Source organism: Bombina bombina, chromosome 8, assembly GCF_027579735.1.
Source record: "Bombina bombina isolate aBomBom1 chromosome 8, aBomBom1.pri, whole genome shotgun sequence".
Taxonomy (NCBI): Eukaryota; Metazoa; Chordata; class Amphibia; order Anura; family Bombinatoridae; genus Bombina; species Bombina bombina.
Window position 1 is genome coordinate 264,547,721 of NC_069506.1, and position 24,858 is coordinate 264,572,578.

At 37.1% G+C, this 24,858-nt stretch overlaps 1 protein-coding gene across 1 annotated transcript in view; it reads left to right on the forward strand.

The window, feature by feature from the left end:
- Positions 1 to 8,935: 8,935 nt before the first annotated feature.
- Positions 8,936 to 24,858, forward strand: part of VSIG10L2 (V-set and immunoglobulin domain containing 10 like 2) — a 143,084-nt gene continuing 127,161 nt past the window's right edge. Inside the window, exons 1-2 of the mRNA XM_053691133.1 lie at positions 8,936 to 9,132; positions 17,666 to 17,992. Coding sequence (XP_053547108.1) covers positions 9,054 to 9,132; positions 17,666 to 17,992 — 406 coding nt within the window. The 5' untranslated portion in view covers positions 8,936 to 9,053. The remainder of the gene's footprint in view (positions 9,133 to 17,665; positions 17,993 to 24,858) is intronic.

A 24,858-nucleotide genomic window follows, 5' to 3' on the forward strand; every position in this document is an offset into this window, starting at 1 on the left:
TCGCGCAGCGATGGCAGCAATTTTAAATATATATGTATATGAATATGTATATGTATGAATATATGTATGTACAGTATATACACATATTAACACATAAATATATACGTATATAAGCATATACAAATATTTTTATTAAGATCATACAGTTCCCATAGACAGCAATGTAAAGGCACTTTTCAGTGCCATTTTTTTTATAACACCCCACACTCGCCACTTTTAACCCCTTATAAAAAAAATTATTAAACCAAAACACACCACTTTATTTTGGGGGCAATTGGGGGACATTTAGAAAATTAACCAGGGATCTGATCTCTGGTTAATTTTCTGAGCGCTAATTGCTACCGCGAGCTCGTGGTAGAAATAACCAACCACTTGTATTGGCTGATTATTTATCGCGCACTTGTAAACAAGCGAATTTGCCCTTTTGCGGGCATGCAATAAATTAGCTCTCCACTTGTAATCTAGCCCTTTATTAGAACAGAAAAACAACACAAGAACTCTAGTCAGATGAGACTCTTATTCATGGGTCAGCAACTTACAGCACTAGTGTGATGTGTGACAGAGTGATTTTTAACACTGCTTAAAGTTTTTGTCAGCGTTACTATCAGGCCTAAATTTATCTAGGTTTGCTAGCTGTCAACTACAAAATACTGGATGACCTAAAGGAATAATTCCCAGGAACTGGAAAACGCAAATCACCCCAACTGAATGGAAAGTTGCTATCACAAACTATTGCAGCTGTAAAGATACCATTATTTCAACATAGGGAAAATAGATTTTCACAAAGTCATGATGCCAATGTGGGAAGGAAAACCATTATAAATTGCTTCATTGATTGACTCAGTCATTGCACCCTGGAGGGACTTTTTGATATATCATCCCAGTCACACTTGGAGGTGAGCTCCTTACTTGCTCTCCGATGTTCAGCTTCTTGATGTTTTCTGAGCTGTTCCTGTAGATTTAATATGTATAATTCAAAAGTACATTTTGATATTGTCATTTTACATTTTGTCATGCACTTTGAATTTCTCTATAAAGCTTGTATTACAAAAAAAAATACTGGATCACCAGCCAGAAAAAAGGGGAAAACAGTAGGTTTTCCACAGACCCTGTGGTCTTTCATCTTTTGCCTCACGTCGTCATATCAAATTGCCTAACAGTGACAGTTATACACATTAGACCTCAGATCAGACCCAATACCCTGTAGCATTTGTTATTTATATGTCTACAACAAATCACAGAGATCTATGGCCCTGTAGCCCTCGCAACCATGTGTCTACATTAATCCTCTGTTAAGACCTACAGCCCTGAAGCCTCTATCTAGTTATACGCCCACATCGCACTTCAAATAACAACCAATGGAATACAGATCTTGTCAGTCATATGCTCACCTCTGATTTTAGATTAAAACCTAACCAATTAGCAGACGTGTTTGTCTGCAGCTCTGCTGCCAAAACAGCATAACAAAGTAATATAATATGGTTCTACATCCATTAACTTAACTCTTAACCTTCTTTTATATGGGGAGAAAAGTACTATTATACAACCTGTATGGAAATTCGGTCTTAAACGTCTTTTAAGGCTTAGCAACGCAACTACTATCTGACTTCTCACGTGGCAGCAGAGATCGCTGGATAATTGCTTATCTACAACTCTATTTTGGGCTCTATACTACTCCTCTAGCCATGGCAGACTGTGTGGATCTAATACAGTCATCGTTCGAGATGCTGCTGCAGAAACTCGACCACAATTTTTTTAATCTTCAGCTCACGCTTAAGGAGCAATTCAGAGACAAGAGCACGCCTGCACTTAAAATGGCGACTTCCATCGATACTACAGACTGTGATGAACCTGCACAGCCTAAGAACGGAGTGCCAACACCAGCCCTGCTAACGCCTCAGACCGACATAGATTACACTACCCAGGCTATACGTACGCCCACTAAGAGGAGTCCTTCTGCCGAGACCGGACCAGTACTGAGGAAGCTGGATAGGGGTGAGCTAGTGGACGGAGACAGGGCATCGCAGCTCATTGCGGAGGTACATCTGACAGAGGGCTTTACAGAAGACAAGCGATCGCTCGTAACCTGCCCCGAGATAGAAAACCCTCCAACTACAGCGTGGCTTGCCGGCAAGCTGACAGCTCTACTAACAACCAGCCGCAACACTTCAGGACCTCTAGCTGACAGCCACACGTACCAAGCTCTTTGTGACTTTGAACTATGCCCAGACGGGCCCTCAGCCTTTGCATGTTTCAGGGGGTTGGGGGCTCACAACATCTTCGACGCCGCTGGATCCCGTTGGACCGCAGCCTGCCTCAGATCCCCTGCGCATGTGGGAGACACGGCATCGTCAGTATTACCGTCAGTTGGGATCCAGCTGGTCTCGATACTACTGTGGAGGTTCCATCAATGCCTGGTCAAGTTTGGCGTTGGGTAAATTTCTCCTGACCGTCAGAATAAGACTGGTTAGTGGAGGGCTCTTTGTATTAATGTATTCCACTCACCTTGTTCTGCCAGAGAAATAATCTAGATTGCCATTTTATAATGGACTCCCCTCTGGTTGACGAGTCACCACTCTGAACACTAGAGATCTACACTATGTCCTCTACGATTCACAAGTACCTACCGGTTTTGCTTGTTATGTTTATAATATTTGCCCTATGTCTGAAGAGGTTATGTAGCCTCAACAAATTTACAGGAGTGTCATTAATAGCAATATACTCCAATTTTTAGTATGTCTCATATGAGCTAGTCACAGCTTTTTGTAAACCTGCATGTTCACAAATGTTTTCCTCTATAGATGTGAATGTAGAGCTGTCTTAGAGAGTTAATTGTTCTATGGGTCTATGCTAATAGCACTGTTTTTTTTTTGTTATTGTTTTTTTTGTTGTTGCTGTTTTGTCTGTTTTTCTTGTTTAGTGCTCACCTGAACTAACATTGAGATAGTCCTTTCGCTTTGCCTGAGATAATATGATACCTGTTGCATCATAGTATAGAAAATAGATGATTAGGTTTCCGGATACCCTGGTTATCTCTCATCTAGCCATTTTAGTCTCATTGTCCAGTTAATACTACCATATGTCTGGTGCATCTGCGCTACTACCTAATTATCCTAAACCCCTAGGTGCCCTATGTAAGGTAACAATGTCTTTATATACATTTACATAGATATCGCAGCTTTTCCCTAACTAGCAAAGTATATAGCCTATAAAACACTCATACACATACTGTCAAACAATATGCACTGCTAGAGATATTAGGGTTTATTAAGATATATTTACTCTATCTATTACTTTAATGGACAAGAATAGGGGGGCCTCTGAGTTCACATAGACCTGAATGAAATTACCTGATGTGCATCAGAGCCATATATTTATATTACAGACCTATTGGACATTTTATTTAGCCATACCCCACAATTTGTTAACAGATGCTGGTGAACTTATATATTAGCAGACAACTCTTAACAGCCCAAAGAAATGCTTATTACATGCCGCAGTTCTTTTTAATGGATGGCCTTATTAAAGGCTTATATGTAAAGCCCTAATTTGTCATACTGTACGTGGTTAAATTTCACTTTCAAGCGTGATAATGTCTTATATTATAGGTGACTCTTCTTTACTTACTATCCCTGCAGGTGGCCTAGTTCAATATCATCTCCTCTGACTATGAGTCTTTCTTATGATACCTGTTGTATCACATTGTGGAAATTATGTGGTTGAATTTCTAGCTATCTCTTAGTTAAGTATTATAGTTGAACTGTCCAAATAACACTCTCACACGCCTGTTTCATGTACGCTACTAATTAATTCTCTAATACATTTAGGCGCCCTATGTTGGGTAATGTTATTTATTTATCTATATTCCACCTCTTCATCCCGATTAGTAAAGTGTATTGCTTATAACACATTCATACCTAAATTGTCAAACAACGTATTCAGCTGTAGATATTAGCTTTTTCAGGATATAGCTTTCTTGGACACCCCTCATCTCTATCTGTCCCCTCTCCTTCCTTTCCCGCCGGCGATTACTACCTGCGGGTCATATCCCAACTCCTTTTACCCGCATCGCCTATAGTTGGCAACTCCCCAGGAGAGGGGTCCACATAGTGGCTCCTAACTTTTCGAATCTATAGAAATATCCTCCCCCCTGTTTGTATCCTCTCTGGCAATTTATTCTTACCCACACATACCCTAGTCTTAATAAACCAGAGGTGTCGTCCAGGGATATACTCAAAAGCCCTGAGACCCAATCCCATTCCATATTACATAGTCCTGTAGTGTGTATTTTCATAACAATTCACCTAACTCCGCCCTCCCCTTTCCCCCTCCCTTTTCCCCCCATTACGAGCGGCTCTTGCCCGCTGCATCCCCCTCCCCCCCCATACACTCAGGTCTACGGGAGACCTGATAGAAGCCAGCTCCCTTCCTCTCATTACTTTCAGTGTCTAGAATATCCCTTATCAGAGAGTAGGGACCACTAGTTATCTGTATTATAAAATCGAGACTTCATTTCTATATGTTCCAGCCACACATGTCTTGTTTTCACTGTTTGCACTTCATACTTAAGGTCATAAAGCTGGTGCTATAACTTATGTCAAATGTTATCCCTCTGTTTTTGTTCTAGATACCTCCCATGTCATTGCCTCCTACTATCATATAAATATTGAGCTCCTATTGTCTAGATACTATTATAACTAACTCTATACTGGCACACTAATGCTTTAATTTTTATGTACCTTCCAAACGTGATATATATCAGTTATTTATTCTTGTGTATGTCTCGTGCTGGGACATACTTTATTTCCTGTTATTTCCATTCAATGTCTCAATAAAAATTTTATTTAAAAAAAAAAAAACTAACCAATTAAGCATCAAGTTTTTTAACGTATATTTTAATGGACAGCCAGTTAAATTCTTGACTCCTGGCAACCCTCGCACTATCCTTCACTTCAGCCCCCCAGCACAGGCTCCATACATGGTGCTTAAGAGACAGCACTCCACTCCCAGGGAAAACCAAAGCAACAAATGACAGGTGGGTCACAATTTTTTTTTAAATTGTCCCACATTGCAGTAGTGCCGGTTGCTACAACTTTCACTGAGACATCACTGATTCGCTGCCAGTATCTCAAATAAGGACAGATTCCCTGAAAGCCTCTTGCTAAGGCAAGGTAGCGTAGCTATCACAAGAGGGTATAGCTGGCCAGCTCCACTCACCTCCACCCTCCACTATTAGAAGCCCTCTGTGACTTAGCCTGCCGGCGAGTCATAAACTAGTCATAAAGAAGATTAGAGGTGCTTGGAATAATTACAAAAGTGAGACAAAGTGACTGGGCTTCAACAATTGTACTTGTCCGGATGAAGAATGGGAAAATAAGACTTATGTGATGATTTCAGAATTATATTAAAATTGCAGTAGGCAGTGGATCAGTACCTTTTGCATGAGTTGAGGATCTATTTTGAAAGCTTGCTGGTGGGAAGCAATTTACTAAGAATAATCTCAAACAAGCGTATTTTAAACTTCTGCGATGTTTGAAGTCTTAAAAGTAATAATTTTTAAATTAACTCTTAAAGTACACTCTTAAAAGTAATTTTCTTAATAAAGAACTCTTAATATAGTGATAATTTTAGAGTACAAATATAATATTTAGTCTTAAAGGTTATTTAATATGAGGAATTTTAGATCCTTAATCTGACTTGTAAAGTGCGTATATATATATATATATATATATATATATATATATGTATATTTATGCAATATTTTCTGATTTTATCCCAGAGTGACAATATAGCATACGTCCATAAAGTATATCTGTTTATTTACACAGCTTTTATGGCTCATTTGAGGAATTAACAATTAAACTCTAACTAATCCAGATATATACACGTTATGTCTTCTTGACCATGCAAGGCATAAATTATATGAAATCTGGCTTATTATTTAGCTAAAAAGGGGCTTACAATGTACAAATTATAGCTATGGGATTAAATATTTCTATATTATATTAATAGATAGAACTGACTAAGTTCTAGTTTAAAATATTGCATAAATACACATATAGATGAGGAACTGATAAATAACCCAATATAATAAGACTCTTAAAATTACTGTTGGTTTCAAAATACACAATTATTTATTAGGTCAGCTATAAAACATAAAATGACACAATATTCAATGCATAGGCCTAAAGACAATAACAATTAACATTTACTTACAAATATACATTTACACAAACATACATGACATAGGTACCTTGAAATTATTTTGTGGACAAATTCTTTCAGCTAGCTCTGGTCTGTGTCCTATCCTCTCTCCTTCTGACTTCTCTCTTGACTCTTGACTAACTGACTACATCTACTACTATATATTCAATCCTTGCCCCATCTGTTAGTATTGCTTTGATGCAATTGGTTACTTTGTTTCCCGCTTCACCATATTTGGAAAACTGAATGCCATTGGTCCTAGCTGTTTACATGTAAATAGGGCTATTGTAGGGGTGGATGGCTATAAATCATGATAACCTGTTATCTACCATCCACACCCCAACAGGTACATGAAAGACTCCTATTTACATGTAAACAGTTGGTGACTCTTTATGAATGGGAATAAGCCTGAGAAAATAACTCCTTTGTTTACCATCTTGATTCTCTTTGAGATAGACAGGGCATGGTAAACAAAAAGGCATGTATAGCTTTTGTTCTTGAGACAGGGCAGTAAACAAAAGACTTCATAACTTTTGTAACTGAAATAGGGCATAGAAAGATATACAGATATATTTCTCATGGCTAAATAATATGACTAGAATATAATACAAATACATAAATATGCTCATGCATACAATATATAGATTGAAATGGAACTATAACATAAGCACATTGCCAAACTGTAACAGAAGGATAAATTAGAATTTTGTGCACATATCATTGAGAAAGATGGATTACACATTGGATTGATGAACTATTACAACATAGTTTTGCCAAATTTGTCTCATTTGTTATTTCCCCTAAATAGGCTGTTGGATTCAATCGCCTAACCTTTCCAACAGTGTAAGTTTTGGGGATCTTTAAAAAAAAAAAAAAGTTAAAAAACAAAAACAAATAAAACTTAAAACAGCTCAGCACCCAGGTGGAGGTTAAGATCATATAAGAAGGAAAGAATCCATGCCTGATGATAGCGCTGATAATGTATAGTTCCTTTGATTTGTTAAAATCAAAAAGAAAGAAATAAGAATAGATGAGGGAGAATTTTTTTGGGAAAAAAGATAACTTTACATGATGTACAAACTTGGTGCACCTATTTGGACAAGGCTATATATAGGAAAACTAACTTAGCAAGAAGCCAAAATCACTAAAGAACTCGGAATAGCCATATATGAACTTACTACTGAGGATGGTCAGATGATAAGATATCATGCTGCCCAAATGAGGCCACGGATAACCACCACAGGTAAATACAGTCAAAAGAAAACCCAACAAAGATATTTGGGGAGGTGTATGTCATGATAACGCAAACCCATCAAATGAAGAACAAAATTTAGAAACAGAGTTTGAAAACCACACATTGAGGGAGGAGACTGATAATAGTTGTACTCATCTGTAGCTTGTGGGAAATGCACTAGTAAAAAACAGCAAGCTCAAAGAAACTCTAATCATCCATAGAGAAATAGGCTAGCGCCGAAACGCTGGGAATGCTGTTTTCAGTGCACTGTACAATAAATTTGCTGTACTTTTCGTATGCATAGGTTTTCCTTTCAGAACAGTTAGTGTTTTGAGTATTTTGGTGAAAAAGCTGCATTTTATAGCGAGAATAAAAAGAATGAGAATTGTAGTGGAAATATGTTTACAGAATTACACTGGAATTCGAGAGACAATTTCATACACACCCATCGAATGCCTATTTTATGAAAAAACAATAATTACGCTTTGCATTTTGTTTTTTTATGTACAAATTTCTTGCTTTTTTTTTGCACATCCAGTGTACTTAAATTATGATTTATGCTGCGCATAGTTAATACATTTTATACCTGTGTAATTTACCTTCAAATTTTACGTTTTTTTTTATAAAATAGGATTTTGTTACGAATTTTGATGCACCATAACAATACAAATTTTCCCTGCATATTTTTGTGTGAATGGTTCAATTATTCGTTTTGTAAGATTTTTAAATTACAATTTTTTTATTGTGCACTTTAGTATAATATGTATCCACTTCCCGTATGAAAATGCAGTATACGACACTTGGCGAGACACCCTGTTTTCAGGGTAAAAAGGGGTTTTATAAAATTCCACCAGGGAAATAGAAGGGCTGGTGAGCATTCTTATAGAATCTCACCACCCCAGAGATCATTTTGGAATTTGGGCCTAAGTGAGAGACTACTGCAAGACGAGATACTTTATAAGCACAATCAAATCTTTTTAAATCTTGCGGTTGGGGTACAAAAACTTCAGACTGGCAATGGTGGTGTGCCAACAAAATATTTGCATAACAGTTTGGGCACGCTTGCAGCTGATTCACCACCCCTCATCTAGCCCAAACTGAGACCATCTAATATGTTGGTGTTTTTGTTAATTTATTATGTTAATAACCTATTAATTCAAACACACCCACAGAACGTCATGCAGTGCTGGATTTTCTTGATTGATGCAAGTGTAATGAAGATCTTTCAACATCATCACACGGTATGAATATCCAAGGAAAAGAATGACAGTCTGATGTTGAATAGAAGGACCATACAATGCTTTCCTTCTGTATTCACTGTTGCATTATAGATTAAGATGGGACAACAGTGTGTAACAGGAAACAAGATTAAAAGAAAGAAGTTAATTATTTAATGTTAGGAATGGTCCTTGCTCTGTAATGTGAGAACAAACCTCAATACATTTAGGTGGATGGAATATTCAAAACCTGAGCAGAGCAGCCTTACATTCCATCACTGCAGGAGCTATGGAGGGGGATTAAACTGACAACCTTAATATATAAAAAAAACAACAGAATAGGAACTATCCAAGTGAAGCCGGCTTTGGGAATCTTATTTTTTCATAGACATGGGGACATGGATTATGGATTGACAAGGAAACCACATTTTAAACTGCTGTTGGCAACGCTTTATATTTTGCCAACCTTGATTTACGGTAAGCAATGTGTATCATCTCTTCATTCATACACGCTATCATATCTTCATTCATACACGTTATCATATATTCATTCATACACGTTATCATATCTTCATTGGCAATAACGTGTATCATATCTTCATTCATACACGTTATCATATCTTCATTCATACACGTTATCATATCTTCATTCGCAATAACGTGTATCATATCTTCATCAGCAATGAAATAAAAAGGATTACCAAGCAAACATTCAGAGTAGATTACAAGTTCTGCTATATATATTTTATTGATTTTCAGATACAGCTTTTGGATGTGAATTTTTGGGATTGATTATTAACAGCAGCTATAGAGAATTCTACCTAATTGTGTGGCTATAAACCTGTTGGTGCTTCAACCATATGAATCAACATTATATAATGATTGTGTTTTTACACGATTGATATGAGTAGAGTACACAACCACAACTAAAGATATTTTGAGGCAAATAAAATTAAAGGAATACAATACTCAAATATTTTGTTCCATCTAAAAGAGAATCCTTTATTTTTTAAAATTGCTCTTCCTGTGCTGAATAATCCAACTATCTCTATGGGAGTTGCCTGTATCAGCCAGTGAGCAGTAAAGTCTAAGGATTCAATCATTTACTTCCTGTTAGTTTCACTGTAAATGTTAACCTTTTTTTATTTAAAAATATAGGGCTAGATTACAAGTGGAGCACTAAATTATCGCGCGCCCACAAACGGACAAATGTGACTTGAAAATAGAGGGCATTATAGTTTTTGGGGTCTAAAGTTGGTGGGAGTGGGGTGTTAGAAATAAAACGGCACTGAAAAGTACCTTTAAATTGTGGTCTATGTGAACTGTGTGTTCCCCGGAAATATACATATATATATAATGTTAGAACGGATAGAAAATGTTTTATTACCATGTGACGAAGCAGTCTTTTGTAAATTATTTATAGTTGGATTAACAAGAGAATTGTATCTTTATTTACAGACAGCTTTCTATTAATACATTAAATATTATTCACATAGCAAAAAAGCTTCTTTTTTTTTAATTGGCGAATATGTTAATTCATTTTAACAAAAAATATATATGTATGAAATAAGGACTGTGTTGTTAAGGTTGATGTACTAATGTATTTATGCAGACTTTTTTAGTTTAAAAACAGAACACAAACACCAAAATAACAAAATAGGATCCAGTTGGCGCATTTCGAAAACCCATTAGTGCAAAGAATATGCAGAAAATAAATTCCAACAAATATGTAGACAAAACAGATACTATTTTTTGGAATCACTCATCCAGACTGAAACAGCTATATTAATATGCATCGACATTCACAAATGCAAATAATTTACTAACTAGTAATGCCTAGATTACAAGTAAATCACTATTGATAGAGCAGGGTCCGCTATCAATATTGCAGGACTGCGCTAAGATTAGTGCGCAATCTGGTATTACAAGTCTATAGTAAAACTGAATAATCAGACAATGTTTCGCATGGCTTATATCCCTTTAGCTCACCCTATACTTTTAATGGATTGTGCAGCCTCGCTAGACCTCACTCATTGTTTCCGCTGTTATGAATTACAGTGTTGAAAAGTTAGCGTGAATGGAGACCTGAAGTAAAGTGTTAGGGATACAATAAAAGTATAACAAAACACATGTAAAACATATTAAAATAAAGTATTATACTCATACATATACTGTACATATTAAGGGCTAGATTATAAGTGGCGCACTAATGATACAGCGGGACGCGATAAGCAGTATCACTCGACCACGCTAACATTAGCGTGCAATTTGATATGATAAGTCCATAGTAAATCACATTGACCAGAGATTGGTTAGTGCAGCCAAAATTCGAACTAGTGCAACCTATACTTTCAATAGATACTAGATGTCGAATGCGGAAGAAGAAGGCTATTTTCGGTATTTGGCTCTTTTTCGGAGCCGAATATTCTTTTTTTACAAAATATGGTTTTTCACAGATCTTAGAGTGTTTACTTGCACAAAAAGATATTTGGCTTCAAAAAAAGATGAATACCGAAAATAGACTTCTAATTCCGCATACGGCATTGAACAAAACTTCCATATGCACACATCTAATGGATACTGCGACCGCGTTAAATAGTGCAGGTACTACAAGTTGAAAGTTATAGTTTGTGTTTGAGTGAAAGCCAAAGCGGAGCTAGAATATTTAGCGCAGCTAAAGCTTGCTTTACATTTACTTTGTATACTTGTAAATGGTAAAAGAAAATTACACTTAAGACGACTTGAGACCATAATTTTACTTTAAATCACATTATCATTGTTTCTTACTGCAGAGTGAGTGCACACAGCAAACCTCCATGATATACCCCTTATTGCTCAAGAACAAACGCTTGCACTCCATTCGTAATTTAGTCCAAAGTGATTTATTCTTAATACTAATGTGTAATAAAAGTGTATAACTCAGGGGTCAAGTCCAGCGGGAACGCATGGGAACGGAGTTCCTGGACTATTTTTACAGGTGGATCTAAGTTCCCCCTGGACAGAAAACAAAAACGCTTTAGTAAACACTGCTGCTGCGGGAGGGAGAAGCTGGAGCACAGCATGGTTAGAGGGATAGCGAGATCCTCTAATAATGGGCAGTAACACGTCCTACAATACAATACACTAAATGCAAGCCTGTCAGCGGTCTTGCTGTGTGATCACCCCGCACTGTGTGGAACACATGGTACTTACATTTCTGTGTGACTTGCCCTGGGGTTTATTTAGATCCCCTAAGCAGAAATAGGACTATTACACCTTAAATGGGTGTGATAGAGGAGGAGTCTGGAGTTGTTGTTAGGCAACAGCCAGCCCTGGAAAGAAAGAAGGGGGAGGAAGGAGGGTGTGAGGAACTGAAGCTAAGCTGGCTATGCACCATGTAAGTTAGAAACAAAGTATGGACACCCTGGATCTTGACATTTACTTATGTATGTCTATCAATTTATGGTCATCAGGCCAGATTCTCTGCAGAATGCTGACTTGTGCAAGATAATGTTTTTGCTGCAGATTCAACCTTACCAGTTTCATCTCAAAGTGCAAGGTGACCTGTTTTGCTTTTAATATTACTGTGCCCTCGTGCCTCCTGCTTTCTCTGCTAGTGTTACTTGCTTTACATTTACTTTGTATACTTGTAAATGGTAAAAGAAAATTACACTTAAGACGACTTGTGACCATAATTTTACTTTAAATCACATTATCATTGTTTCTTACTGCAGAGTGAGTGCACACAGAAACTTTATCAAGATCATGATATCAGATGTTTACATTACAGAGCCTTACATATCATGAGAGCCAGGGAGTAACATCTGTTTAAATTTAACTAAGTTTAAGTTTAACTTTTTGGATTATTCAACATAATCTATATACTGTACAAATGCCCCTTCATGTGTTCTAAAAAGTGTGTGTCTGGCTTCTCAGTATTTATTATCAGTTGAATCTTAAATTACAAATTTAAATTTCACCCCTATCATCTAAAAATGTAACCATGGGTGTCCATCCTCAGGCCCAAAAGCAACAATTCAGCCCTTTATTGGTTGTAATTTGCTTTCATTAACCAGAGTGTATAGATTATATAAATATAAATGGTGTATGTGTGTATTTAGGTGTGTGTATAAAACAATCACCTAGATTACAAGTTTTGCACTATAGAGGGTGCGAAACGAACGCAACAAAAGTTGCGTTATTTCACCCTCCATATTGCTGCCGTTACGAATTTTGAAAAAGCCGCCTTGTGCGTGCAATATGGTTGTGATGAGAGCTCCATACCGCACAAAATACAAGTGCTGCTTTGACGTGCTCGTGCACGCTTTCCCCATAGACATCAATGGGGAGAAAGTGTTAGAAAAAACCTAACACCTGCGATCGCAGAATGAAAAGCTCTGTAACGCAATCCCATTGATGTCTATGGGGGAAAAAAGTTCAGTTTAAACCTAACCATCTAACTTAAACCCTATGTCTAAACACCCCTAATCTGCTGCCCCTGACATCGCCGACACCTACATAAAGTTATTAACCCCTAATCTGCCACTCCTGACATCGCCGCCACCAAAATAAATCTATTAACCCCTAATCTGCCGCTCCCGATATCGTCGCCACTATACTAAAGTTATTAACTCCTATTCCCCCGTACCCCAACATCGTCCACACTATAATAAAGATATTAACCCCTATTCCGCCACTCCCCGACATCACCTCCACTAAATAAAGTTATTAACCCCTAAACCTCTGGCCTCCCACATCACTGCCACTAAATAAACCTATTAACCCCTAAACCGCAAGCCCCCCACATCGCAAAAAACTAAATTAAACTATTAACCCCTAAACCTAACAACCCCCTAACTTTAAATTAAAATTACAAGATCCCTATCTTAAAATAAATAAAAACTTACCTGTCAAATTAAAAAAAACTAAGTTTAAACTATAAATTAAACTAACATTACTATTATACTAAAATTAAAATAACTATCAATTAAATAAATTAAATTACTCATTAAAAAAAGTTACTAGTTTTACAAAAATGTAAAAATACTAAATTACAATAAATAAAAAAACACTGAATTACAAAAAAATAAAAAAATACTAAATTACGAAAAAATAACAAACGAAATTAACCAAAATAAAAAAATTACACCTAATCTAATAGCCCTATCAAAAAAAGGCCCCCCAAAATAAAAAAACCCCTAGCCTACAATAAACTACCAATAGCCCTTAAAAGGGCCTTTTGTAGGGTATTGCCCTAAAGAAATCAGCTCTTTTCCCTGAAAAAAATACAAAGACCCCCCAACAGTAAAACCCACCACCCAACCAACCCCCAAAATAAAAAAAACCTAACTCTAAAAGAAACCTAAGCTACCCATTGGCCTGAAAACGGCATTTGTATGGTCATTGCCCTTAAAAGGGCATTCAGCTCTTTTAAGACAAGCCCAAACCCTAATCTAACCCCCCCCCCCACCCAAACAAAGTTTTAAAAAACCTAAGACTAACCCCCGACGATCCACTTAAAGTTTTTGAAGTCCGGACATCCATCCTCATCCAGGCGGCAAGAAGTCTTCATCCAGGCGGCGAGGTCTTCATCCATCCAGGCGGCGTCTTCTATCTTTATCCAGGCGGCATCTTCTATCTTCATCCCGGTGGTGCAGATCGGCTCCATCATGAAGACATCCGGCATGGAGCATCCTCTACATACGGTCACCGCCGTATACTGAGTCTTCAATGCAAGGGAGCCTTTTCAAAATGCCGTCCCTTGCATTCCTATTGGCTGATTTGATTTTTTAAATTCAAATCAGCCAATAGGATGAGAGCTACTGAAATTCTATTGGCTTCAAAAGGGTTATTGTTAGGTTTTTTTAAACTTTGTTTTGGGTGTTTTTTTTTAGATTAGGGTTTGGGCTTGTCTTAAAAGAGCTGAATGACCTTTTAAGGGCAAGAAAAAGAGCTGAATGACCTTTTAAGGGCAATGCCCATACAAATGCCCCTTTCAGGGCAATGGGTAGCTTAGGTTTTTTTTTTAGAGTTAGTTTTTTATTTTGGGGGGTTGGTTGGGTGGTGGATTTTACTGTTGGGGGTCTTTGTATTTTTTTCAGGGAAAATAGCTGATTTCTTTAGGGCAATGCCCTACAAAAGGCCCTTTTAAGGGCTATTGGTAGTTTATTGTAGGCTATGTTTTTTTTTTCATTTTGGGGGGGGGGCTTTTTATTTTGATAGGGCTATTAGATTAGGTGTAATTGTTTTTATTTTGGATAGTTTAGTTTGATATTTTTCGTAATTAAGTATTTTTTTATTTTTTGTAATTTAGTATTTTTAATTTTTTGTAACTGTAGATTTATATTTTTTAGTAGTGTTCGGTTTTTTAATGAGTAATTTAATGTATTTAATTGATAGTTATTTTAATTTTAGTATACTAGTAATGTTAGTTTATATATAGTTTAAACTTAGGTTTTTTTAATTTCACAGGTAAGTTTTTATTTATTTTAAGATAGAGATCCTGTAATTTTTATTTAAAGTTAAGGGGGTTGTTAGGTTTAGGGTTAATAGTTTAATTTAGTTTTTTGCGATGTGGGGGGCTGGCGGTTTAGGGGTTAACGGGTTTATTTAGTGGCAGTGATGTGGGAGGAAAGAGGTTTAGGGGTTAATAACTTTATTTAGTGGCAGCGATGTCGGGGAACGGCGGAATATCTTTATCCAGGCGGCATCTTCTATCTTCATCCCGGTGGTGCAGATCGGCTCCATCATGAAGACATCCGACATGGAGCATCCTCTTCATACGGCCGCCGCCGTATACTGAGTCTTCAATGCAATTGAGCCTTTTCAAAATGTCGTCCCTTGCATTCCTATTGGCTGATTTGTAGGTGATATTGGGGTGCAGGGAATAGTAGTTAATAATGTTAGAATAGTGGTTAATAATGCAGGGAATAGGCGTTAATAATGTTAGAATAGTGGTGACGATGTCGGGTAGCGGCGGAATAGGGGTTAATAAATTTTATTAGTGGCATAGATGTCGAGGGTGGCAGATTAGGGGTTAATAACTTTAAAATAGTGTTTTTCGATGCAGGAGGGCCTCGGTTTAGGGGTTAATAGGTAGTTTATGGGTGTTAGTGAACTTTGTAACAGTTTAGTTATGAGTTTTGTATAACAGTTTTGTGGCGTAAAACACATAACTACTGGTCTCAGATAGCGGAACGGATCGTGTCGGTATAGGGTGTAACGCAAGCTTCGTAGCCTCACCGCAAAACTTGTAATAGCAGCGCTATGGGAATCCCTAGCAAAAACTTAATTTTTGCGAGTGTGGAATTGACGTTGCGTTAAAGGCTAAAATACTTGCGGTACAGCTATACTGACAAGACTCGTAATGGCTGCGTTGCTGTTTTAACGCTGAAATGGCCATTTTTTTCAGCGTTAAAACACTAACGCAAAACTCGTAATCTAGGTGAATATTAATTATGAGGGGGGTGGAAGTCTTGGTGACTTCCCACACTTTTACTTTTAACTGCATTTTACAAATTTATGTATGACACCGTGAAAATTTGGAGTCGAAAAAGTGGGCGACTGAAAAATTTCCACTAGCTCTTGGGCACATTTTTTAACCCCCCTGTATATAAATATATATATTTCAAGACACCTTTCAGCCCTTCTCAGTCAAAAACCTTGTTATATACCATATCCCTTCAAAATTATGTTACATTTTTTTTTTTATAAAACATTTAGGGCTAGATTACAAGAGGAGTGCTAAATTGTCTTTACAAGTGGCTGGTTGTTGCTACCGCGAGATTGCGGTAGCAAATATCGCTCCAAAAATTAATCAGAGATCAGATCTCTGGTTAATTTTCTAAAAGTGCCCCAAATTCCCTCAAATAAGAGGGCATTATAGAGCAGGTGTTAGAAAAAACCTCAATGAAAAGTGCCTTTAGATTGCGGTCTATGGGAACTGTGAGTTCCCATAGACTGCAATGTAAATATATATTTATATGATTATATACTTATATATTTATTAATATGTGTATATATATATATACACATAAATATATATGTATATATTCATATACATATCTATTAAAAAATGCTGCCCATCGCTGCACTACTTACCTCCTTCACAGCTCGAGGTTCTGATGCCGTCTCCTTGTTTGCCTATCCATTAATACGCTCCTGTACATACTGTATATATAGATTTTAAAAAAAACATCCATACTTGCTCGCTAACTTGATCACGTTTATTTAAGTACGCTAAACCCAACATAAAATATGATAATTTCACACTCTAATATTCTTCACATACAAGAACATTTTTCTATTTATTTTTAAATAAATATTTATATATATACTGTATATATATATATGAGATAATTGTTTTGTAAAATATATACCTGTACCTATATATATATTTATATATATATATATATATATATATATATATATATATATATATATATATATATATATATATATATATATATATATACACAGGTATTTAGGTATATACAGATATATATATTGCAGCCTTTTTTTTTCTTACACCTAAGACCTCATAACTTTGAGCCCTTATAACTTTTTAATGCAATTTTTTTTAAAATATTTTTTATCAGACAGTTATTATTAGTGTAACTGTACTGTGAAATATATTTTTTATGTGTTTTGTGCAACTTTCTTTGTCTTGTGTAGCAGTTAACCAGAGGTTGATTGCGCTCAAGTGAACGCGTTTACTTTCAACTCATAATACGCACACTAATTCCGTAGTGCGCAAAAAGCCGAGAAATACCCCATATCGATCACATGCTACAGTTACGCTCCACTCGTAATCTAACCCTTTATTAGCTATTTTTATGCAAAAATAAATACATTTAATTAAATAAAAAAAAAAAAAAAAATCAACTTTTACGGCTGCTCTTTAAATGCAATTATGGAAAATGTTTGTATACAATATTCCTTAATTAAAGTCACCTGCATGATTAATATTATTCTTCGGCTGTCTTTAAAGTAAAACAAACTAATCTTTTTTTTTTTTTTTTATGTATTTCAGGACAGAATTGGGATCTGCAGGGCAACATAGTGATTGAAAAGGGAGTCGTAACTCGTTCTGTGACTCTTTCCTGCGCTTTGGTTGACCCTCCTTACATTTTTATCTGGAATTTTATCAAATTTGGGACAGACAAACCTATACCAATTGCTCAAAATTACGGAGTGCGGGACAATGCAGCAATATTGGGAGATGTTACCCTGTCAGGTAGTGACCTTATGATCAATAATCTGCAGCTGGCAGCCGAAGGACGCTATATGTGCCAAGTTATTAACAAGAATGACGAGAAAGGAGAATTCACAACCGTCTACATCGACTTAACAATTTTAGGTAATGGAAATTTTAAGTTGGTGTCAATATAGTGCACAGTTTTTAAAGAGCCATTACAATTGAATAATGACATGCTCTAATTCATTAAAAACACATAGTAGAAGTACTATTTGGGACCTGCAGTGCTCTGTGGGTTCTGAGCAGCAATTCTACTATGTGTTTAACTTATTTGTGGTGGTTAAATATATAGCATTAAAAGCTCACTAGTCTTAAAATGAAAGGCTCTAACAAATTAGAGCATTCCATTTTTTTATCCATTTACTTGTCCATCTGTGTTGAAATCCAGGGCTGCCAATGTGGGCTTCAGTGCATTGTGCAGCTACGCATTACAGCCCTCTCCAGCAGTCAAAAGGTTAATTGCTTTGTACTTCTGTCAAAACTACTATATATTTGATTTAGTTTAAAGAGTCATAAAACACTAATGAATGAGATTGTAATAAAAAAATCTTCAATTATACATAGTAAAAACCAACTTTGCGATATGCAGTTATCGTTTTCGCTGGCCTTTGTTGTATAATACCTTGTTTTGTGTTAAAATTGTGCTGCACCATGTTCTTTAGAGAGATCAAAAATCAAACTGTGTAACCTAGGTTTTCTTTAAAATGCTGCAAAATGCCTAGACCAGCAACAAAATACACAGTGATTGTTTAGAGCAGCATATAAACTCATTTACAGGTATTCATAAGTGGCCTCAATAAGGGAAAAGTGATAAATATACTAGAGTTTTGAAAATCATTGATAAAGTGAGTTATTATTATTATCAGTTATTTGTAGAGCACAAACAGTTTCCACAGCATTTGTAAATGTGTTTTCATTTTGTATGCAGTAATTCAGTACTTAATTGCTGATATGAACAATGCGTATATAAAATGGTTTATGTTCCTCTAAAGAAGGACTGTAAATGAATTGCTAAGCCTCTTTATGTTTCATCATTACATAAAGTTATGCAGAAAAATATGCTATAGATTCCTACAAGGCTTTTGAAGCCATGAGAGCTAGAGGAAGATTACTGGAATAAAAATGAAAGACAGAATAGATCATTTGCATTATAAAGGCATAACTATTGGCTGGGGAAATATATGGAGAGAAGAAATTTAAAGGGATAAGAAAGTCAAAATTAACTTGCATGATTCCGATAGAGCAGGTAATTTTAAGACACTTTTAAATTAATTTCTATTTTCAAATGTGCTTTGTTCTCTTGGTATCCCTTGTTGAAAAAGAATACACACATATCCTACACTAGTGGGAGCTGCTGCTAATTGGTGCCTGCACACATTTGTCTTTTGTGATTGGCTGACTAGATGTGTTCATCTTGCTGTCAGTAGTGCAATGTTGTTCCTTTAGCAAAAGATAGCAAAAGAACAAAGCAAATTTGATAATGGAAGTAAATTGCAAAGTTGTTTAAAATTGATTGTATGTTCTATCCAAATCCTGAAATAACATTTTGGGGTTTTCTGTCCCTTTAAAACCATTGAAGATGAGGGTCATTATGAATTTTAGTCTCCAGGGTTTGGGAAAGTAATGTAGGGACTTGATTTTGGGATTTACTGGTCAGCACTTGGAGATCTACTGGTAGACCCTAATCTACTGTTTGTGTGCATCTATTGTAGGTAGCTCATCAGTAACAACTGCACCATATAGGACTAGATTACAAGTGCAGTGCAGCGCAGTCAATAATGCTAAGAATAAAGCCCACGTCTGGTATTACAAGTGGATGGTTAAATATTTTAAAGAGCCAACGGGAAATAGGGGTACCGCTGAACAGCATAAAAACCAAGTGGTCAAAAGGCAGCACTATAGAAAGAAAGTCACTGACAAACTGACATGGTTCCCAGTACTTGGATGCAGGAAGGGAAGATAGTGGCTCAATTCCAGATCTCGCCAATGCCAATTGCGGTCGTCACCACTCATATACTGGGGGGGCGCTGTATGCTCCGGAGGCGCTGTCTCCTTTCCACACAGGCGGAGATCAAACTCGGCTATACTGGAAGCCCACTCGGTGTGGTAACAGCCAGGGAACGTTCTGAGGGTCATGTGACTTACCTCAGCCCAATCACGGTGCAGCTCAACCCAGTCTGGTAGCCAATAGGAAATGAAGAACAACGTGGAAGCCGGGGGGCTGAGTAAAATGTAACGTTAATTATGCAACAAAGGGAGAGTAAAAGCGGAACCAACAGTGAGCATAGGAAGAATGATCAGGCAACAACTAACACATTGTTCTTCATTTTAATATTTTAACTAAAGCATCTGCACACAGCCAAAACTGTTTAGCGCACCCTTTACTTTTAATGGATAGCTTAGAGAGTGCTATTAGTGAGCTCACTGCTTGCGTATTACAATTGGCGAGTTAAGTGTTGTGCTTGAACATAATGCAAAATACTGTTGTAAAATGTATAGCTTTTTTAGACCTGAAGTAAACCATTATTGTTAATAGTATATCACACAACTACGTGAAGAAGTACAATTCTTATGCACCATTGGTTTAGATCACACTCGATTTAGCGCACCATAGGCTGATCCGGCATGAATTTAATGTGAGCCCCAATTATTATGTAGCCGCACTATTCGACATGCAGATGCTAGGGGGCCATAGACTATCTCTTGAGCAATAAAAAAATAACTTTGGACTTTTAATATAAGTGATGTTAATGCACAAGGAACAAATAAAGAATATATTCTAGACTACAGTGTGTAAATAAAAGTGATGGGCAGAAGAAAATGCTATAGGCTTTTATCAGTGAGATGTAAGGAAGGTACAATAACAAGGTGCTACGTGTGTATGGGTTAAATGAGGACATCTATAAAATGGTTAGAATTAATACACATTTGAAGAGTGTTAGAAGCTAGATATATATGACAGAGCGAGATGCTGAAAATGTAGGTTAGCCAAGTCTCTCCTCTCCAAAACTTTTCTTATTTATACAAATAGGTCACAGTAAAGTTGTAGGGCAAACCATGATAAAGACTTTCAGGAATTTATGGCAAATACTTAAAGGGACAGTATACACCAATTTTCATATAACTGCAAGTAATAGACACTACTATAAAGAATAAGATGCACAGATACTGATATAAATATCCAGTATAAAATTGGAGGACTAACCAGAGAACGTGAGACCACGAGGCCATCGCAGCAGAGCAGTCCACCAGCACTTACACCCTGCGTGGAGAAGAAGGCACAGAACGCCTCAGCGTGACTCCTGAACGGAGCTAGATGTGACGAGGCCCTAAGGACCTCCACCAGGTCAGGGTGGAATACGCCATAGCTCGACGCAGAGCCGGAAATATTAAAGCGGTACCGGGGGGGGGGGGGCATTAAACCTAAAGGAAAAATAAAATAAAAAAAATAAAGCACCATATATACTGACTGCCCTCACCTCCAGCAGGGATCTTTCAAACGGCTACCACCCGTAACTGTATGGGCCAGCCAGTGCAGGGCAGACAGCAGCACAAACACAAGCTGCAGACACAGCGCAGCACAGCAACTGACACAGGCCCAAAACTATCATAAAATAGAAAGAGGGGAAAAAATGGGGAGAAAGTAGTACAAAAGAGAAAACAACAATAGAAGGGAGACTTAATAAATATAACTATATATAATATAGTATATATAATATAAAGCATACCAGCCTTAAAGTGACAGGCCTGTACACCAGGAACATATACAGGTACGCCGGGGTTAGGTTCAATAAGGAATGGTTGTAAATCGAAACCGTTGTAAATTGAAACCCAGTTTATAATGTAAGTCAAAGGGAAGTAAGGGAGTTAGATTCCAGGCCCCTCTCAAAATTGTCATAAGTAACACCTAATACATTATTTTTAAAGCTTTGAAATGAAGACTTTAAATGCTAAACAGCATTATAAACCTAATTAAATAATCACACAACAGACTGTATAATCAAATTAAGTTTAATGAACAAAAACATTTGCTAATAATCACACAACAGACTGTATCATCAAACTAAGTTTTATGAACAAAAACATTTTTTTACTTGCATTTTTCTGCAAACAGTTCTCTGCATTGTTAGCATGTTAGATAATATTGGGTCTGCACCTATTCTATGCATTTCAATCTGGACTGTTAAGCAGTTAGGCACCCTCACCTCAAGCAGCTGGACATGAAGATAATAGGGAAGTGGTTGCTACCGTCGCTAGATCTTGCTGCTTTGAAAGCTGCTCATTACAGTAGCTAATGTCTGTTCTGTGTACACAGATTAATTTCAGACCTGCTAAGCTTGCATAACTTTGCTGCAACACAAGCAGACATCTCCACCTACTGGCTATTTTAATTAGTGCACTGCTTTTCAATGCTTTTCAATAGCAGTCACATGACTGAAAAAAACGTTGTTATTCTGAAACGGCGCAAATTGAACCGGCGTAAACCGAGGGCCATCTGTATATAAATTCCTGAGAAGAGTAAAGAAGCAAACATCTACCAGCCTAACCCAATTAGGCATCCAGGATAATAACTGGACAATCTGCATAGGCACTATACACTCATCAGAGTGTTACCATAGCCCAACTGTTGGGAAAAGATCTAAGGAACTTTAACTAAATAAAAACTGGAACAGGGTGATACCTAATAAAAGACAGGCCAAGATAGATAAGAACTCTTCAACCAAACCACTAAATCAATATTTGAGGCCGATTGAAACACATACATAAGTTTACAGCAAGGATATAGCAAATAGACCTCTTAACACAACTGCACAGGTTCATAATATGGAACCCCCAACGCCACAATATGTAACCAAAAATTATCTACAATCATTGTCATCCAAAGAAGACATAAATAATGTTTTACAGGAAATGAGCAGTCTTTTTGGAGATCTACACAAGGACCTAAGCGCACTCAATACCAGAATGTCTAAAGTAGAAAGCATTCAAGAATGACAGCCCTACAGAACACTAATGCGGAACTAAAGAGCCAAGCAGACAAAATACAGCTCCTTAATGACAGGATTGAAGACTTAGACAACAGAGGGCGGAGGAACAATATAAGAATCTGAGGAGTTACAGAAACTGTACACCCTCCTGCGATAGAAGGATATCTTCAAGCCCTGTTTAGGGTAATAAAAGGCAATCCATCATCGTCAGATGTCCCCATAGAAAGAGCCCACAGGGCACTCAGACCTTAGCCCCCACCGAAAGCCCCACCTAGGGTCATCATTGTGAAGCTTCTAAACTATAAAGACAGGGAAGAATTGCTCCAGTGTGCCAGAAATGAGCATCCTATTTACCATGTGGGAGAAGGATCTTTCACCCACCACACTAATGAAAAGAAGAGAGCTAACGCATATCACCTCAACCCTGCGGGCAAATAAAGTTCAATACAGATGGGGTTTCCCGGTCGCTATAATTGCAACCAACAACAACAAGATGGCCATCTATAGACCAGGAATGGAGGTTCAAGATTTCTACGCTGAACTTTCAATAAAGGACAAAACTGCAGCATTGTCTGGGCTCAATGGAGATACAGACCAGTCCCAGCCAACATCACTAAAAGACGAAAGCGAAAACGCAGAACTCAGATGAAGAATTCATGAACATTTAGGCTCTGCTGCTTACAAGATAACCTATTAGAACATAATAACCAAAGTCTTTTAAGATGGAAATTACCAGCTGGACACCCCTCGGACCGAGTACACTGGTTATGTGAGTTGCAATGGACTTCATGTAGTAACCTAAGTTTAAATGTTATTATAGAATATATGGTTGGAGTTATATAATTTATAGTTTCTCATTAATTAAAGTATGGCTAACACCTACACTTTCCTACACATACATCTAAATTGCAGGCATGACCGCTATAATATGTATTAATCATAGCACCCAACTAAACACAATCTGGACATAAACAAAGTTTAATATCCAACACAAGCCCAAAGGACAACAATCCCTGTAAGCATCAGGCTCCTGCCTATAACTAACTGCTGCACATAATCCCAAGATACTACACCATATTAAAATAAGTATACTGATCCTTATAAGGCCCTACGACACCCTTTGACCCTTATCCCTACCCCTTTCCTTTTATGCCAAACACATAGCACAAAGCCACTGTACCCAGTGACTTTATTACACAAACTATACTATTTAATACACCTGACATGGGGATACTTTCCCCCGCTGACACACAAACTAACCAACTTAGTTTGATTTTATGTTTAATTGCTGTTTACTATTTTGAATACTGTGACTATTTGTATGATACTTCTGAATTAAACAGGTACAAACGCACTTCTCCTACAACTTACCAGAAATTAATTTCATAACCCAACTGCACTTTCCCTATACAAATAACTCTACCTATTTACATCTCAGTAAACCTACTAACCCTTCTATTTCTTTCACCCTTCCCACACCTTTTTTTTCTCTCTCCCCTACCTTATTTAGACCATGTGTCCCAAACATAGTAGATTCCAGGATCTCTGAACCTAACTACCATAAACGCTAAAGGGTTAAATAACCTGGGCAAAAGATCCATAGCATTCCGAGACCTCACTAAATTAAATAGTCATGTTATAATGATACAAGAAACGCACTACTGAAAAGGCAAAGAGCCTAAATGGCATAACACCCAATACCCTACGGCTCACTTTGCGTCAAGCTCACACAAAAAGAATGGGGTGGGAATTCTACTACATAGAACACTCCCTTTGCAGGTGACTCAAACCGAGAAGGATCAAGAGGGGAGATATCTTCTGTTAGAAGGTCTTCTACATGGACACTATATCACACTGGTAACAATTTATGCTCCTAACCAGGCCCAAAACATTTTTCTTAAAAAGTAGCTAACCTAATCCTTGACCACTCAAGGGGAACAGTATACCTAGTGGGGTATTTCAATCTTTCCTTAGACCCCT